Source organism: Cornus florida, unplaced genomic scaffold, assembly GCF_030987335.1.
Source record: "Cornus florida cultivar Cherokee Brave unplaced genomic scaffold, ASM3098733v1 CherokeeBrave_3.0.0_Hap2_Chr01, whole genome shotgun sequence".
Classification (NCBI taxonomy): Eukaryota; Viridiplantae; Streptophyta; class Magnoliopsida; order Cornales; family Cornaceae; genus Cornus; species Cornus florida.
In genome coordinates, this window is record NW_026775571.1 from 50636501 (window position 1) to 50656702 (window position 20202).

At 38.7% G+C, this 20202-nt stretch overlaps 1 protein-coding gene across 1 annotated transcript in view; it reads left to right on the forward strand.

The window, feature by feature from the left end:
- LOC132296556 (alpha-mannosidase I MNS4) overlaps positions 1 to 20202 on the forward strand; it is a 39637-nt gene that overhangs the window by 17470 nt on the left and 1965 nt on the right. Inside the window, exons 10-16 of the mRNA XM_059794748.1 lie at positions 1975 to 2063; positions 2198 to 2279; positions 2403 to 2516; positions 8999 to 9078; positions 10763 to 10898; positions 17214 to 17284; positions 17425 to 17671. Coding sequence (XP_059650731.1) covers positions 1975 to 2063; positions 2198 to 2279; positions 2403 to 2516; positions 8999 to 9078; positions 10763 to 10898; positions 17214 to 17284; positions 17425 to 17671 — 819 coding nt within the window. The remainder of the gene's footprint in view (positions 1 to 1974; positions 2064 to 2197; positions 2280 to 2402; positions 2517 to 8998; positions 9079 to 10762; positions 10899 to 17213; positions 17285 to 17424; positions 17672 to 20202) is intronic.

Consider the following 20202-nt stretch of genomic DNA (forward strand, 5'->3'; position numbering starts at 1 on the left):
TTTGAGTTGGAATCGTGAAGCCCCCTATTGCTCTATGATTATTATTCATAATTGTTCTCTTCCTTGCCTTTATCTGATACAAAGGAGGTTGACCACATGAAATTTTCTCTCCATTAATTCTATTAGAAGCCATATCACCTCTTATATTACCTGTTAATGTCAATTCCGATTATTTCATCCAAAGTATGTTTTAGGTAGCCTCTTTGTCCCTTACCTTCTATGCAAAGTAATTTTTTCCTTTCTTAGTGATATGTTTATGGACCTACGTTGTATGTGTCCATAACATCTAAACCTGCTTTGTCTTATTTTTCACTAATTGGCGCTACTCCTAATCTCTTTTTCATATTTTCATTGTCAATCTTATCTTTTCTTTTGCTCTTGTTTCTTTTTTTAGTGCCTTAGCACTTAGCTCCGTATAATATTACTCACGTAGTAACCGTCCTATAGATTTTCTTTTCTAATTTATTCTGCAATTTTTATCACTTTGAATACCACTTGCTTGTCTCCATCTAATTCAACTAGTTACATCATCATTAAATAGTAAGAATTCATTAAAAGTGATCAAAAGGGGAACGCATCCCTCTAAAACAACACAAGGCCAAATAGGGCCTCTAAACCCTCAACAAATCCAAAAACTCTACAAGCTCATCCAAGGATGTACAATTTCTCCCTAGAACCCAACAAAAAAGAGTGCTAAGAATGAAGAACTTCAGTGACTCAATATTTCCAAATTTGTTCTTAGGGCTTCTTTCGAAGTATCCAATAGTACTATATCATCAACAAATAACACGCACCATGAGATGTCTTCTATACATCTTTCATTATCTAAATCTAATACTATGAATGAATATGGGCTTTGCACTATTCCTGTTGTAACCTTACTTTTATAAAAAGAATCATTAGTTTCTCCACATATGGTACAAGCTCTAGTCTTTGTCATGTTATACATATTCTGAATAATCTTTATAAGTTTTAAAGAGCCCATTTTCTTTGTAAAGCCCACCAAATTATCTCTTGGCACTCTATCATACCTTGTCCAAATCAATGAAATAATATGTAGTTCTTTTGTTTGTTTTACAATCTCCTATTAGACCTAGATGAGGGTGCATAGGTCTAATGGATATTAAGAACCATGAATCCCAATTGCAGATGGTGGTTTATCAGTGTTAAATGTGCCTTCGGGATGAAGAGTCAGTGGATCATCTTCTTTTGCATTGTCCTTTGGCCAAGGAATGTTGGGATTTGATGCTTGGCCTGTTTGGCTTTCTGTGGGTCATGCCTGGCTCTTCTAGAGGTTTGATTGAGGCTTGGAAAGGCTGTTCTGTGGGGGCTCACATTCGAGAGGCATGGAGGGCTGCGCCTCTTTGTATTTGGTGGTGCATTTGGCTTGAGAGAAACAGGAGATACTTTGAGGGAAAAGAGTCGCCTATTTCTGTTCTAAAATTCTCCATTGTTTCCACTCTTTTTTGTTGGGTTACGGGTAGAGATTATAGATCTATAGAGGACATTGTAGATTTTTTGGCCTCTTTGAAGGCTTAGTGGTTTTTGTTTTTTGCTGGTCCTTTGGGATGCGCTCCCCTCTTGAGCGTTTTTATACAATTCTTACTTATCAAAAAAAAAAAAAAGTCTAGAAAACTTAAACTTCAAAAAAACTTTTGATTGCCAAAACTTGCATAAAACTCAACCAGCAGCATATAAAGATAAAATATGCATTAATACAACTTTGCAAGATTCAACCATAATTATGCAAGGTCTCAAGTTGGTACTTGGTCCCACATCATCTAACTTGTGCCAAATCAAAGCTTGTGCCATGGAAGCACCCTTTCCCATACCTCTTATATTAATTTCAAAGGGTGCTGCCACTTGTCTCCACTTAAAAATTTTGTTTGTTGTTCTCTCTCTCTTTCTCTCTCTCAGCATGAAGTAATGAATTGCATGCTGACCTGCCTTTGACAATTTATGATATTGCTTCAGGCTTATTTATTATTTGGAGATGAAGAATACTTATTCATCTTTCAAGAAGCTTATGGGGCCGCAATGCACTATCTTTTCAATGATCCTTGGTAAAAGATTGTGGCCATTATGCCACTAAATTCCTCATCCTTGTTATAGCCGTATTTTATTTTATTTTTTGTTTCATATTTTATCTTTTAAGTTTGAACCCCTGTAATGGGTTATTATTTTCTTAATATTTTAGGTATGTGGAGGTAAATATGAATTCGGCTGCCCTCGTCTGGCCATTATTTAACAGTTTACAGGCATTCTGGCCTGGTCTTCAGGTAATTTAATTATATCTTTTTATCTACTACAAAATTTGTTACAAAATATGAAATTGATTCATAGTCAATTAAATTTTTTATTGTTTAGAGTGTAACTGAAACTGATTGCATTTTATTTCTAAGGTTTTAGCAGGGGACATCGATCCTGCAATTCGAACACATACAGCCTTCTTTAGTGTCTGGAAAAGATATGGCTTCACTCCAGAGGGTTTTAATCTTGCGACACTAAGTGTTCAGGTATCTAAAATGGCTATTATAGAGTTAATCTAAGTCTTGGATGATTCTTTTATTAATTTTTCTATAAATTTATATTTAGGTCTTCTATGTGAAGACATATGGGCCTCTTACAAATGAACCCATGATCTGAAGTATAGTCCATTTGTCATTGTGGTTGCTGAAGTTCTAGTAGACTCTGAACTTGTGGTGTTTTGGAACAGATTTAAGATTATTATAATGTTTTCTTCAATCTCCAAGTTGTGATTGGTGATGTTCTGGTAGTTTAGAACGCTTATAGGGCCTTTTCCTCTAATGAGAAGCCAATGGTGGGTTGAGAATTACCATCATTACACGTAAGAAAGCATAGATCTAATAGGCGATTTCAAGATTGAAAAGAATCTGTATATTGGCGCACAAAGAATGGTTTACAATGCTTTAGTTAAATAGGAAATACAAGGAGCTAAAAAAAGGAAACTACAGGTTGTGACTACAGGCTGTAACAGGAAACTACAGGCTGTGACTACAGGTTTTACACTAACATAATTTCCTAATCTTAGTCATTGACTATCTATATTTACACGCCTATCATATCCCCTAAAATCTGGTCTTATTAAAACCGAATATCTCTGTTTCAACACTCCCCCTCAAGCTGGCTTGTAGATGTCTTTCATAGCTAGCTTGCTTCTTAAAACTTCAAACAGTCTCTTGTGTAGTCCTTTGGTAAGGATGTCTGCAGCTTGTTCAGTAGTAGAGACATAAGGAATGCAAATCATACCACAGTCAAGCTTTTCCTTGATAAAGTGTTTGTAACCGTCCACATGTTTGGTTCTGTCGTGGAGGACTGGATTATGAGCAATTGAAATGGCAGCCTTGTTGTCACAGTAGACTCTCATTGGAGGAGAAACAGTAACCTTCAAATCTTCAAGGAGTCTTTTTAACCACATAGCTTCGCAAATCCCATGGGCGAGTGCTCTAAACTCGGCTTCTGCACTACTCCTCGTTACTATATTTTGTTTCTTGCTTCGCCACGTGACTAAGTTTCCTCCAACGAAGGTGCAATATCCTGAGGTAGATCGTCTATCAACTATACTGCCTGCCCAATCAGCATCTGTGTGCACCTCCACTTGCAAATGACCTTGGTTCTTGAACATAAGTCCTTTACCTGGTGAGCCCTTTAAGTACCTCAGAATCCTGTACACTGCTTCAAAGTGTTCCTGTCCAGGAGAGTGCATGAACTGACTCACCATACTGACTGCAAATGTTATATCTGGGCGTGTGTGAGATAAGTAAATTAGTCTTCCCACCAATCTTTGATATCTTTCACGATCAACCATTTTCTCGGGTTCGGCAGCTTCTAACTTCAGGTTAACTTCAATTGGAGTGTCAGCAGCTTTACACCCGAGTAGTCCTGTCTCATTAAGCAAATCAAGTACATATTTTCGTTGATTCACGAAAATTCCTTCTCTTGACCTGGCAAATTCCATTCCAAGGAAGTATTTTAATGCTCCCAGATCTTTGACTTCAAAATCTTTAGCAAGTTTCTTCTTCAGTCTGGTCAACTCTTCAATGTCATCACCTGTCAAAATTATATCACCCACATACACAATTAAAACGGCAATTTTCCCTTCCTCACCGTGTTTGTAGAACATGGTATGGTCTGCCTGACTCTGATGATACCCATGACTCTTCATAGCCTTTCCAAAGCGTTCAAACAACGCTCTTGGAGACTGTTTCAAACCGTACAGGGATTTTTTGAGTTTGCAGACTTTGCTCTGACCGTGTTTTCCTTCGAACCCAGGTGGCAAGCTCATAAACACTTCTTCTTCCAAGTCTCCATTTAAAAAGGCATTTTTTATGTCCAACTAATGTAATGGCCAGTTAGAATTGACTGCCAACAGCAATAAGACTTGGATAGAATTTATTTTTGCTACAGGAGCAAACGTCTCTTGGTAATCAATGCCGTACGTTTTCGTAAAACCTTTCGCCACAAGTCTTGCCTTGTACCTTTCCACACTACCATCAGCTTTACACTTAATAGTGAAAATCCATTGACACCCCAACAGTTTTCTTTCCTTTGGGCAAGTCAATTATCTCCCACATTCCACTCCTTTTAAGAGCATTCATCTCCTCTAACACTGCTGATTTCCAATTCGGATCATCTAGTGCTTCCTGAATGTTTCTTGGAACAAACAAGTGAGAAATATTTGAAGTAAAGGCCCTATGTTTATGGAAAGTTTATCATAAGACAAGTATTTGGCAATGGGATGCTGGGTACAGGTTCGGATTCTTTTTCTAACAGCTATTGGGATATCAAGGTCTACAGGAACTTGGCTAGGTGACTCTGTACGATCAGAAATAGTAGGGACAACTGCAGACAAGTTAGGATTTAGAGTACCTTGAGTGTTCTGGGAGTCATTGCTCGGGACCTCTGATTGGCCTTGCTCAGGTACAATAGTAGACTCTTTACTCTTTTGATGAGTCTTTTTTCTGTTATCAATCAGAAGCTCAAGATTCGGTTTTTTTGGAACCGTTGGTAGGATTTCTCCCCCTGTTGGAGATTCAGTAAGGCTCGGCAGATTAGGACTAGGAGGCCCCGGGTTTCCTGATTCTAGAACATCATTTCCTTGTTTAAAAAGATCAGTGGTTAGAGTAATAGAGTGTGAGACAATAGTTTTAGGTAATGGAATATTAGTAGAAATTTCCCAAAATTTTTCTTCACTCTCTTTCTCCCCTAGAAGAAAAGTTTTCTGAAAATAAGGATAATTTTCTAGAAAAAAAACATCCATACTGATAAACATTTTTTTTTTTTTTTTTCGGAATGAAGCATTTGTACCCCTTTTTATTCGGAGCATACCCAACAAATACAAATTTTTCAGCCCGAGGATCCAATTTAGACCGAAGTCTACTAGGTAAATGGACAAAGACAGTGCACCCAAATACGTTCAAAGGCAGGTTGGAATAAATCTGAGTTTCAGGAAAAGATTTTTTAAAGCTTTCAAGGGATGTAAAATAGTTAAGAACACGAGTAGGCATCCTGTTAATCAAATATGTTGTTAAAACGGCTTCACCTCACAAATACTTGGGAACATTCATTGAAAACATGATGGCACGAGAAACTTCAAGTAAATGTTTATTCTTTCTTTCAGCAATACCGTTTTGTTGGGGCGTGTCAACACAAGTGGATTGGTGAAAAATTCCTTTTTCTGTTAAAAAACTTCCTAAAACTTCATTAAAGTATTCGGTGTCGTTATCAGTATGAAGAGTGCCAATTTTTGTTTGAAATTGATTAATTTTTCAACCTCAGATTTTTCATTCATTAAATACACCCAACACAAACGTATATGATCTTCAATAAAAGTCATAAACCATTTTTTTCCGGAGAGAGTTGTGATCCTAGAAGGGCCCCAAACATCACTATGGACTAAATGAAATGGTTTTGATGTTTGGTAAGGTTTGGGAGGATACGTAGTACGATGACTCTTTGATAAAAAAACAATTCTCACAATAAAAAGATGAACAATCCAATCCTTTAAACAAAGTAAGACATAATTTTTAAGATAAGGGAAACTAGGATGCCCTAGTCTAAAATGCCATAGCATTTTTTGTTCTCTAACAGGGATAGAACGAAAACTACTCAGACCTTGAGCCTTTTAATTACTTGAAATATCATCTTCAAAATACTAGAGACCATCTATCATCTTAGCACTGCCAATCGTCTTCCCCAAGCTCTGGTCTTGAAATTCACAATAGGATTCAAAAAAGATAACACGACAATTAGAGTCTTTGGACAATTTACTAACTGATAAAAGGTTACAGGCAAGCTTAGGGACATGAAGGACAAACTTAAGATCAATAATTTTTGAAAGTTTTACCAAACCTTTGCCTGCAATAGGAGAATAAGAACCATCGGCTATTCTGATTTTTTCAGAGCCAGAACAGGGTGAATAAGTTTGAAATAAGTGAGAAAAACTTGTCATATGGCCAGAAGCCCCTGAATCAATGATCCATGGGGTAACACTGGAATTTAAACGACAAGATAAGGCCTTCGGGTTGTTACCTGTTTGAGCAAGAGAAGCATTAGGAGTACTAGATGAGGAATTGAATTCAGCAATTTTAGAAGATGATCCATCTGTTCTTTGCTGAAGGGAAGTGCCTCGGCTTCATGAGCTGATGGGGCTCGGTTGAATCTGCTTTCCTGCTTACTCTTCCAATTCGCTGGTTTACCATGAATTTTCCATTAGGTTTCACGGGTATGGCGAGGCTTGTTGCAGTGGTCACACCAAAGACAGGGCTTTTTTTTTTTTTTTTTTTTTTGATAGGTAAAATGTATTAGAAGGTGTTCCAAAGGGGAACGCGTCCCAAGCTATACAAAAAACTGAAACTATGATCTCAAGGAGCCCAAAAAGTCCACAATATCCTCAGAGGAAAAATCTCTCCCCCAACCCCAACAAAAAAGAGTACAAATAATAGAAAATTTCAACACCCCAATGGAGGACTCCTTCCCATCAAAAGATCTTCTATTCCGCTTTTTCCAAATGCTCCACCAAACACAAAAGGGGGTTACCCTCCAGAAGACTCTCGCCTGAGCCCCCACCCATTGGCCCCTCCAAATATCCAGCAATTCCCAAGATGTCCGAGACATAACCCAATGAATACCAAAAAAATCAAAAATGAGACTCCAACAAAGACGGGGCTTTTCATCATGTTTCCTGCCAATATTCGCTTCAGATGCGACCAGGGCAGAGGTCTCAACAGCACCATTTGATAACTTTTTTCCAAGCATGACCAGCCTGCGACTTTCCTCTCTTTGAACCTCGAAGAAGACATGAGCTGATGGGGCTCGGTTGAATCTGCCTTCCTGCTTACTCTTCCAATTCGCTGGTTTACCATGAATTTTCCAGCAAGTTTCATAGGTATGGCGAGGCTTGTTGCAGTGGTCACACCAAAGACGGGGCTTTTCATCATGCTTCCTACCAATATCCGCTTCAGATGCGACCAGGGCAGAGGTCTCAACAGCACCATTTGATAACTTTTTTCCAAGCATGACCAGCCTGCGACTTTCCTCTCTTCGAACCTTGAAGAAGACTTCACCGATTAAAGGCAGGGGCTGTCGTCCAATTATTCTGCCTCTCACTTCATCAAACTCGACATTAAGTCCAATGAGAAACTTTAAGATGCGGTTGTCTTCCACCTTCTTTTTGTAATGGTTGCAATCTTCAGGCGATTTCCACTCATAATCGCTGAACAAATCAAGATCCTGCCACAAACGTTTTAGAGAGTTGAAATATTTTGTAACACTGTTATCTCCTTGACGGATCTCTCCGAGTTTCAGCGTTAGTTCATAGACTTGAGACTGATTTCCCAGGTCTGAATACATCTGGTTGACATTGTCCCAGAGTTCTTTTGCTGTGTGGTAACACGTATAATTAGAATTGATGTCCTCCTCCATAGAATTCACCCACTAGGTCATCACCATCTAATTCTCTGCATCCCAGGTCGAGTAGGATGGATCTTCAGGTTTCGGTTCCTTCTTTTCTCCCGTCAGGTAGCCGATTTTGCCTCTGCCTCGAATGTACATCCGCACGGACCGGGACCAGCGAAGTAAGTTTTCACCGTTCAGCCGAATTGTGGTAATCTGGACCGTGTGTCTGAGAGTTTTGGACTTGGGACTCAGAGGTCTTGGTCTTGGACTCAGGTACGTCATCAGACATAGTGATTAAGGTTGTTTGGAAGAGAGAGAAAAAAGAGACGGCTAGGGGTTTTTTTTTTCCAGAAGAATCGGTAAGATGCTCTGATACCAAATAGGCAATTTCAAGATTGAAAAGAATCTGTATATTGCCACACAAAGAATGGTTTACAATGCTTTAGTTAAATAGGATATACAAAGAGCTAAAAAAAGGAAACTACAGGCTGTAACAGGAAACTACATGTTGTGACTACAAGCTGTACACTAATAGAATTTCCTAATCTTTGTCATCGACTATCTATATTTACACGCCTATCATATCCCATAAAATCTGGTCTTATTAAAACCGAATCTCTTTTTCAATAGATCTCCTCATCATACTTCGTACTCCACACGAATCTACTTCTCAAACCAGTGATTCAGTCTCAGCTACTAGCCGTCCAAATCAATCTTCTGATGAATACATTGAAATTGGTGTTGAACTCTTCATAATAGTGTCACAGCAATAGAGGTCATGCTCACCAAGCTAATGCAAATGATGAATGTAGAAAGAAAAGTATGGACTTTAGATTTCAAAATTAATAAAAAAACATGCGTGAAACATTATTACCGGGACCCAAGGCTGAGCTGCCCAAGGTCCATGGATCTACAATGATATTCTCTAGCAAATCAATATTCTATCATAGGCTTAAATCACTCCTATGATGGTTTTTTTTAACAATGGCTGTGTTGTATTATTTGATAAAAGGTTTCTTATTTTGTCATATTATCGTATCACTGGATATATTTTAATTGCTGCAACTACATTTGTATTCAGCATGGTCAAAAGAGCTACCCACTGCGTCCAGAATTAATAGAGAGCACATATTGGCTCTACAAAGCTACCAGGGATCCCAGGTCGGTTCTATAATTCTTTTTGGCTCTCTATTTCACTAGATTCAAATTCTCCTTTTGTTTGTAGTTTGCTTGTTGGCTCTCTTTCTCTGTTTTTCTTTACTTAAATTAGTTACTTGCTGATAATAATATTTAACTGAGATGCTGAGTGCAGTCTGTTTGTTTTGTTAGCTGTATCATGTAAACTAAAAGCATTACAGTTCAAGATAAACATAGTTCACTAAAAGTTTTCGGCAATGGCCACATTTCCAAAGGTTTTGTTCTTTGTTTCTGTTTTGTTATACATAATGCAAAACATTATAGCTCAAAACACATAGAGCTGGGAAGAACCTTTCAATATAGTAGGTTGGTTACATCAGTATGTAATAATTTCATTTCATTTTACTGGATTTCTGTTTCTTTTTCCTGGGAATAAGGAAGCCTCTCTGGGAAAACTGTTAAACTGTGAAGTTAGGGACCCCAAATTACCCATATATGCAAAACCAGAGTACATAAAACAAAAAGACGAAGAAAAATATTTACATTTATATGAAAGAACTGTTTATGTAAGCATGAGGACCAAACTGCGGTTTTAGCCTTTGAACTAAAAAATGAGAAAACTCTTCTATTAGTTGTGCACCCACATACTGAAAGTGGTGCATGTGAATAATGTTTTTCGAATAAGCATGCATATCTTCTAGAACTTAACATTTTTGGATTATTCACTTTTTCTTTTGCATAAATGGGTAATTGGGAGCCCCACCCAACCAAGTTCTAGAAATCCGGAATGAGCTGCAGAAATGAAATATGGCTTTGTGACTCTCAGTTTAAAAAACAATTTAAAGTATTTTCTCTCGATTTATTATATTAACCAATATTTACATTATTCTTGTAATCTTGTTTTATTATGTGATCATTAAAGTTTGCATCAAGACTGTTGAACGGGTAAGTCAAACCATTTGACCTGTGAATTGGCACTTTCACATGTCGCTGAACAGTTTGGGTTAGACTACTTCATAATATATTACACCTACGCTTTTTCTTATCAAATCATGAATTTCCCATCATAGCATAAATAGTTGTGACTGATTTTTAATGGCTTGATTATGAAATAGGTGTTCTGGGGAAGCAACCTTGAGGAGTAATAACTTCTATTTAAACTTCTTTTGCTATCGATTGCGGAAACAATTAATCCATTTTTTTTAGGAACAGGCAGAACTCTGTTTAGAAGTTAAACAATCATTTAGTTGAAATGTGTTTTCATAACTTTAATATTTCATTTTAATGTTTCATACAATGAATAAATAAAAAATAAATAAATAAAAAGAAGACATATGAGATAGACCATAGTAATTTTTCCAGGTTAATAATCTCATTTGACATCTTTTAAGCCGTTTTTATTTGAAAGGGCTTTTAAAATTACCCTCAATAACAAAGACGTATACGCTGTGCTAGATTTCTGAACTCATTTCTGCATTGAACTCCCCTTCCGTAACTGAAACATGAAGTGGAGGAATCAAAGAAAATAATTTTTTTTGGGCAATAAAATATCATTTGAAACAGATTTAATTTTTTGTAATCCGGAAGATGTCTATGCTGGTGGCTGACTTCCACAGTCTGATCCATTGTGCAAGTTAGCATGGCTATGATGTTGTGTCTGCACTCTCTTGACATGCAAATTGAAACCTTGTGTAAACTTTCTATACAGATATCTTGACGTCGGACGGGACATGGTTTCCAGCTTGCAATCTAGAGCCCGATGTAAATGTGGATATTGTCATATTTCAGATGTTGAGTTTCACAAACAGGAAGATCACATGGAGAGCTTTTTTCTAGCAGAGACGGTAAGGAATAGTCTTAAAAATTTTACCCATCAATTTGGCTTTCTGTTGTATTTAAAGGACAAGCCCTTACCTAAAGTTCAATAGCAGTAATGATCACAATAACCATGAAGTGCTGTAGCCTAATGATATTTCCTCTACCTCCCGAAGTGGAAGGGTGAGGGTTCAAGTCCCCATAGGTTACGAATGGATGTATGTGTTTCTTGCCAAAGGAAAGAATCATGATATAAAGGATTATCATTGTCAAAAATGGGCATAAATATGCCTTCTTCTTAAATGGGCAGTACACTGGCCGTGTGGTTTGGGGTTTAGTTCGGTTGCTAGTCAAAGGGTTTTTTTCACGAGATCATCTTGGCTTAATGATGTTGGACTTTAGGAGCAGTCTCAAATACTTGAAAATTAAAGAGTGCAGTGGCTCTGGGCTGGAGTTTGAGGTTTGATAGTAGAGATGTAGAAAAATCAAAGAGAAAAGAAATAGAATAAGAGCAGCCTATTGGAGTCACACCAACATGTCTAGGCATCACACATAGAGAACGTCTCACACCCTCATAATTTGTGAATCACTCCCAACAAAATGTCATAAGATATTTAATTGTTCATTCATTCATTTCTTCAACCAATATTACACCCTATCCCTCTATAGGATTCTGCCAATGTCGTCTCTTAGACTTAAATGGAAGTTAACTTGCGACTTTTGGACTTACCTCATAATTTACAAAATGTCATAAGATATTTAATTGTTCATTCATTCATTTCTTCAACCAATATTACACCCTATCCCTCTATAGGATTCTGCCAATGTCGTCTCTTAGACTTAAATGGAAGTTAACTTGCGACTTTTGGACTTACCTCATAATTTAGGTAATCAATAAGACTCAACTCTTCAAATTCTTAACTCATGACTTAATAACATATATAAAAGCAAATAAAAGCCAGCTTAATTGCATCATAATGCCCACCAAGCTCATAAATGATGCAACTTCCCAAAATCCCCAATTATTCAAGACTCCAAGTGGACCCCACAACATCTAGCATATGCCAAGTTACCACTCTTTTTTGTTGGGTTGTAGGGAGAAATTATAGATCTTTAGAGGATATTGTTGATTTTTTGGGCTCTTTGAGAGAGTAGAGGCCCTATTTGGCCTTGTGTAGTTCTTGTGGGATGCAATCCCCTTTTGATCGCTTTTTTATACAGTCCTATTTTTTTTTTTTTTTTTTTTAATTTAGTAAAGTTGTATTAAAAAGCCTTCTAAAGGGGAACGCATCCCATAAAAAGATACAAGACCTAGTAGGGCCTCTAAACTCTCAGAGAGTCCAAAAAATCAACAAACTCATCTATGAATTTACAATTTCTCCCAAGAACCCAACAGAAAAAGTTTACTAATAATGGAGAACTTCAGCGCGCCAATAGGGGTCTCCTTTCCTTCAAAAGATCGCCTATTTCTTTCAAGCCATAAGCACGACCATACGTATAAAGGCGTGGCCGCGTGACCCTCTAAAAGTTACGAGCTTGGGCCCCCACTATACATCCTCTCCAAGCCTTAACCAAGCCTTTGTAAGACCTGGGCATAACCCCCTAAACCCCGAACAAAGTCAACATCAGAACCCAAAAGTTCCAAGCTACTAGTCAATGCAAAAGAAAATGATCAACTGTTTCCTCATTTCTCAAACATATGCAACAACAATTGACCACAACCTGTCTCCTCCTCTTAAGATTATCCTGGGTCAAGATCTTCCCCAAAACCAATGTCCAAGCAAAGAAGGCCACTTTGAGAGGAGCCATAGAATGCCTAATATCATATGTTTTAACATCCAAATGAGAATCTCCACTCAAGTACTACTTATTTTGCTCTTACCACAACTCCCACGTCAAACAAAGGGTGGTTGCCCTCCAAACATCTCAGGCTTGACTATCCACTATAGAACCTCTCCAAGCCTCAAGCATAGAGGTGGCAAATTACCCCACCCAGAAGGCACCCGCCCCGTCCCACCCCACCCCTATTGGGATGGGTTTGGGGTGGTTTAATACTTTAATAAGGGACAGGGTGAGGGGATAAAAACCCGCGTGGATGTGGGACAGCGATAGGTGCCCTTGCCTCTTTTATATTGCATAATTACTTAAATATCCATATATAATATTTAAGATACTAAAATACCCTTTCACAAATTAAAACACAAAACCCTAGTATCTTATCCCTTTACCATTTCAAAAACTCAAATCCTTTTTGGTGTTTTATTAAAAAAATAATAATAAGCAAAATTGTTAAATGAGGCGGGGCGGGTGGGAGAATTTAAATGGGGAAAGGAACGGAGTGCGGGGGTCTTTTGATAAAACGGTTTTGGGTGGGAATGAGTTTTAAGTGTTAAACTAGGACGGGGATGCCCCCCCAACCAAAGCATGCATATTGTGGAACCCGAACAACCCAATGGACAAGAAAATTTGTAAAGATCATGGCCTAAACATCCTTAGCCACTGGATAGTGCAGATTCACTGACTCCTCATCCATTTTGCACATGCAGTACCAATTCACTACAATCTGGCGCCTCTTTCTCAAATTATTGATTGTTAAGATTCTCCCAAGGCTTTCGTCCATGCAAAGAAAGTCATTTATAGAGAGGTTTTTGTACGCCAAACTTCCTTCTCAGGGAAGGAAGGTCCTTAAGCATTGATAAGCCGCTGATAATATGATCTCACCTGAAAGCTCCCATGATGGGAACCATCCACACCCATTCATCAAGGTCCTCACCCTCCAATGTTATAACAAGGCCAAAAAATTTGCAATATCCTCCAACTTCCAATCATGAAGATGCTGCTTCGACTGCACATCCCAAATCACCCTTCAATTATCAAGATGATAACAGTTAGCAAACCAAGATCTGCTTGTCCTCCCACTCCTCAATCTGAATTGAATATATTTTGAAAACTCATCCCACCCCTCCTGAATGAATTTCCAAACTCCCACTCTTGTTGGAGATCTCACCTCAATCGTGCTCCAACCACTCTCCCTAACTTTGCCAGGAATGACCCTCCTCGACAATCTGGATCTCTCCACCTGAAACCTTCAAAGCCATTTCCCCAACGGAGCTTTGTTGAACAAATCAAGCCTCCTAACACCAAAACCCCTTAGCTTGATAGGACTACACACCGTTTCCCACTTCACTAAATGAAATTTGAATTCATCTCCCATCTCGCCCCGTAAAAAGTTTCTTTTCAACTTCTCAATCCTCTTCACAACTGAGGAAGGGATCAGGAATAAAGATAAATATTAAGTTGGAAAACCCAAAAGAGTGCTTTTCATTAGAGTTAAGTAGTTAACCCACTAGCTTTTGAGAGGTATTGTTTTTCCAACCCGCAAGTCTCCTCTCAAACCACTCCACAACTGGATCCTGAATAAATACCCTTTTTGAGTGAGCCCCTAACGGCAAGCCCATAAAAGATTCGAGAAAACCCCAATGCCAAACGCCAAAATGTTGGCCACAGGAGCCATTTCTCATACCTTCAGCTTTGGTACCAACTCACTCTTCTTGATGTTAAACTTGAGATCAGACACTGCCATACCAACACATCTCAGGTACCTCAATTGGTCTTTCCCTACCTCACAGAATACTGTAGTATTATTTGATAGGATTCGATTGAAACAGTACAGTAACAATCAAATATAAAATACGCAAGGATTGTCCTGATCACCTAGAATGCAGGGAGGGGAGATTATTTTATTTTATTTTTTTTTTTTTTTGGGGGGGGGGGGGGGGGGGGGGGGTGTTTTGGTTGGTTATAGGTCTTGTCGATCTTCTTTGTAATTTAAATTCAACTAATAAATTCACAATTAATCTGGTTGAATTTCTTTAAGACCAATTATGCTAATCAAATAAACAGAGATATAATAAAACAATAATAAAGCAGTCAAGTGCACACCAGATTTTAGCTTGGAAAACTCTTAACAAGGGTTAAAAAGTCGTGTGACCTAGTCTGACAAATCAATCGACTATGCAGAAAGAGATGTACAATCAGTTCACAGCTCAGTACCCTCAGACTCCTAATTGGTCTGTAGATATAGTTAATACCAAATCTTCAGTACCCTCGAAGATCTCCAAGTCATCAACTGATCTATCTATAACGTTCAGCACACTTCAGTAATTGATTTATGCCACTAGTCTGTTTGAACGAGAATTTGGTAGATTTCTCTTAACAGTATTGAATATTACTCGATGTAGCACAACATCTGTATCAACGCTCAATTGCAACAGCTCACCAATCTAAATGTAGATGAGGAAAAGTAAGATTGATTGGGTCTTGAATGTAAATCTCTTACCTTGGACTTGGCCTGAGTATATGAGTTGCACCTATTTATTTATTTCTTTTTATAAGTAAAAGTTGGTTAGAAAAGTGTTCAAAAGGGGAACGCGTCCCTAATACAAAGAGTTGCGCCTATTTATTAACCCCCTTGCTCAGCAGTCCACTTCTCTTTTGCAGCCCAATCCCACTTTTTGCCCTGAGATTGGTTTTTGTTTGTCTGGCCTTGGCCTAATTTACGTTGCTCAGGCCTAGGAGGATGGATGTTACTCCATTTCCTTAACCTCTCATATTGCACGCTTAAGCTAGACTGATGCAGCCCACTCCCCCTTCTAATATTTCAGCCTCGCCCTTTGTGGTTCAAATCCTCCACCCTTGATCATGTGACGTGCCACCGTCCTTCCTTTCCAGTCCCTTATCGCCACATCGCAAGCCATCTACACCCCACTTATTCCTGCCTTTGAAAATTTCTGCCCATGTACCCCTCTAGTCCTCACCCTTCCATGCGGCCCACGCACGTTATGATCACTTCTTCCCTACCTCTCGACACCCTCCCCCTCCCCCTCTGCAACTCGGTTTGTTGCCCCCTCTAAACCACAACCCTTGTTCCAGTGTCATAATGGCTATTACACTTCCTACACCATTAGTCACCGTCTAGGATCAACATACTCTTGTCCCTTCCTCAAGTGAGGTTAATTTTGACATGGGTTCTGACATTCTCTCCCCCACCAGTGCCACTAGATAGCACAGCATATCATCTTCCACCGTTACATGCTCAAAAACTTGACCACCATCTTTCACGACGAGCAGCACTTTTCAGCGTCGGAACTCAAATCTTCCCCTACTTTTTTGAAGCCCCCACACGCATCTCCAATGGCTTCAATTGGGCCTGGCACCATACATGAATTGAAGAGCCCTAAGCTGGAACACTTTGTTCCTTTCTCCTCAAAATCCTAGAGCAGCCCACCCTAAACAACGGCACACCCATCCTCCCCTCTATTGGAACCCTAATTGCCTCTTGATACAAGGGTAATCTAAACAGTAACAGAGAATCTGACAGAGATGAAACTCCGATACCACTTGCCACCTTCCAAGTTCTCATTGCTCATGCCCCAATTTGTTCCGGAGAGCCCACCTTTCTGTCAAACCTACCCACAAGACAAGATTGCTAGAAGTCCTGCCACTTCCACACACCCCCTTCCTCAACCTTGAAATAAAACCCTTTTGTTGCCGACAAGCTGTAGCCTCCCCGTTGATGGGTAGGCGAGGGAGCCACCACCTCCAGTTGCAATCTTGCCAGTTCTGTCGCCCTACAGTTTTGCCCTTTAGTTTGAGAAAACAAACATTCTGTTGTAGCAAAATGTGGCTCAAAAGTAGCACTCAATATGTCAAGGGCCCTAATATTGAAGTAACTCACTCTAATTCCTTGAAATTTGCACATATCTACTAACCTCTGATAGAGGAAAGGAACAGTAAGACTGCAACTCATGTGCATTGATATGAATTGGGTTTGCCCAAACCAAGTCATTGAAATGTGCTAAACATCTTTTGCTTTAATGTGGTATCCCAGAGTGACCTTTCAACTCTGGTGTATTAATGTTTTAGCCTAAACACAAAATGAGCCCGAAACTATTGCGGTATCCCAATTAGGAAAAAAAATGACCCTCTACGAGGTCAACATGATCATGTTGGTTTGACTTCTCAACTTCATAGAAGATTTTCTTTCTTGGACCTAGTAGGTGGTGGTAGACAGTTTCCTCATATATACCATATGGATATAGCAATGTATGGTTGGTTCCCTTCCTACTTTGAAACTCAAGGAGACAGAGGTAACAGCTGATTGTGCAGAAAGTATTTAAGGTAGGTTGTCCCTTTTACTAAATGATATTAGTTTAGGTTCATGCATTCCTGTCATATAGCCATATACTGTGTTTGAATGTGTTGTTTTCCTTCTTAAACCGTCCTTTTCTTTTTTCACATCCTGTATATATAGCATGACAGTAATAACATATCAACATATTTAGGTTAAATATTTGTGGCTGCTTTTTGATTTGGCTGCGGGTCCAGATAACCTCGTAGAAAATGGGCCATACAAGTAAGTACTATGAATTTTCTTGTCTATATCATTTTCGAGTAAGTTCAATGCATCTAGCAGTTGAAAAAAAATTGGTTTTGATGACACAAATTTTTTTCTCATTTCTACCAATTTCCTTGAAAGAAAATCTCCATTTGCAGGTACACCTTCAGCACCGAAGGGCATCTATTGCCAGCTACTCCACAAATATCTCTAGTACGTGAACATTGTTCATATCTTGGGGCATACTGTAGAAGCATCAATGTGAGACAGGAACACCATACTCCAGACATCAGAATGGATTCTCAGGAAACTAATGGCAGTAGATCTTATAGAGGTTTGGGTTTCACCAGTATTTCATCAGGTTCCACTTTTCAGAAGTCCACTTCTGTAACTGGATTGATTAAGGTTAGTCAGTATAAAGTATGTTAGGGTTGAACCTCTAATATAAGCTCTTATATTATAATTTTGTTTTGTGTGCACCCATATATTTGTATTTTCTATGTTTACTTTTTAAGTACTGTTATACTATATAATGGAAAAAGATTTATATGTATATTCTAAGTATCATAGATACAGACAAATAGGATGCAGATACTTTGACACGCCAAATCCTAAAAAACAGGGTTGGTTTTAGACTGATTGTTGGTGTGGTGATAGGCCTCTTACATGTACTTTCCCGAGACTTTAAAGCATTGCAGTGCAAGCAGATTTCAGCTGTCGGTTGTTATTATCTTGATAGCAAGACGGTGACATGAGCTGTGCAGCTTGAGTGGTGTCTTCATGATTGGGCGGTGGAGGATACAGTAGAGTTGTTGGCTTTGGTGTGACATCAGTATGTGGATGAGGAGGCCCTCAATGAGTGGATTTAGGTGGGATCTCGCCGGTTTCAGTGCAGTCTTTTTATTAGGGGTTTCTAGATGTTTGGCGGCCTTCTTTTCCTTGGAAAGCAGTTTGGCAAACAAAAGCTCCTCTAAAAGTGGCTTTTGTTTTTGGGGTGGAAGATAGCTTTGGGGAGGATTTGACGATCTGGTAATCTAAGGAGGCCTCAATTTGTAGTTAATTGGTGTTGTGTGTGTAAAAGGTATTGGGAGTCAGTGAATTATCTCCTTTTGCATTGTCCAGTGGCTAGGGACAGGTGGGTAATGTTTTCTTACTATTTTTGGTGTTCATGGTGTCATGCTGGATTCCACGAAGGGCATGCTTGAGGCTTAGAAAGGATGTATAGTGGGCAATCAAGCTTGAGATGCTTGGAGGGAAACCTCCCTTTGCTTGTGGTTGAATTTGAAAAATAGGAGGTCCTTTGATGGAGAGGAGATTCCTATTTAGGTGCCAAACTTCTCCATTCTAAGTTTTTATTTTTTTAGGTTCATGGGTGGAACTATAAATCTTTGAAGGAATTTGTGGATAATTTTAGAGTATAAAGGGCTAGCCCAGTGCACGATGCTCCTGCCATTGCAGGGTCTCAAGGAGGGTCAGATGTATGCCTCCTTACCTACACTTGGGTAGAGGTTGTTTCCTTGTTTCGAACTTGTGACAGGCCTTATTGAGGATAGTTTAAGAGTATGATGGGCCTTATCAGTATTTTATGCAATTGAGTCTGGGATGTGCTCTCCTCTAGAGCGCTCTTTAATGATATTTTATTTATTAAAAGAAAAAAAATCATTGTACTTAATTTAGAGGTTAATGTAAAAAAACATTAAAAGAAAACAAGGACCTTGAAATACAAGAAAAACATATAGAAATATATTACAATCCTCTTTTTGTTTCACTTCGAGGGCCTGAGTTGCTATTTTTTCTTTCAGAAGGCCCATGAGATGGTGAGGAATTTGAATGGGCCCACTTCTTCTATAAATAAAAATAATGAATTACATTTGTAAAAGGATCATTGCATTGGCTTTGAAACCTAGAGAATGTGCCCTAACAATGATTCTAGAGGAGCTGGAGGGGGTGTGAATGGTCTTTAAGCAAGCTTACTAACTTTTCGAAGCAAAGGCACTAAGACTGTCTAAGGAAGAAATGCGGAACAGAGGCTAACTTCAAAATCAAGGAATAGTTAGCTAAAGGTTGGTTTGAGTGCTCTGTTTTCTAGCTTAGCACTTTCAGATAAGAGTGAAGAACTGCGAGTGTAAGCTTAGGCAAACAGTTTGGTCTTGGGTGGTGCTTAACTGAAAGAAAACTAAATAAACTCATATGGGTTTACAAAAAAACATAGTAAACAGAGAGCTAAGAGTGGGCATTACCTAGTGGTCTAGTTGGTAGGCCGCCCAGCTCCCTGAGCTGGTGTGCCCGTATTCGAGTCCCCCTCCCCCTAGTTTGCCAGGAAAATAATAAATAAAAAATAAATAAAAGAGAGAGAGAGAGCTAAGAGTGAAAAAGATGCAAACGCACAAGCACACAAGACACAACATTTTTTACAAGGTTCAGCGCCCGTCTACGTCCTTGACTCCTCGCCTCAGAAGCGCCTTCTGAGGATTCCCAATCTCACTAAATGAGTGGGTAAAGAAGAACAAAGGATCAGGATCAACTCTCTTTTTTACAGGCTTAGAGGCAATCTTTTCCTACTGAGCGGCAGCACCCACACACCTTCAATCTCTTTTTCATGAGGAGTGCCATCAGCACAATACAATGAAATCATCACTACAATGTTTCTGTCAAAAGATAGATATACAATCAGCTCTTTTACACTGAAGTTCTTCAGGAATGGATGTAGCAAGTAATCTAGCTCAACTTCTAGGGTGTGATTTCTGAGGACTTCTTCAAATATTCAATGATAATTGATATATATACTTTTTTTTTTTTTTCCCTGAAAGCTTTTTCAAAGGATAAGATGAAGTTTGAAAATCTTTTTTAGTTTTTCTCAAAGAGCTATCTAAAGATTTTGATCAGATATAACTAATGCTTATGTGCTTAAAATAAGTGAGGAAAGCTTTCTTTAA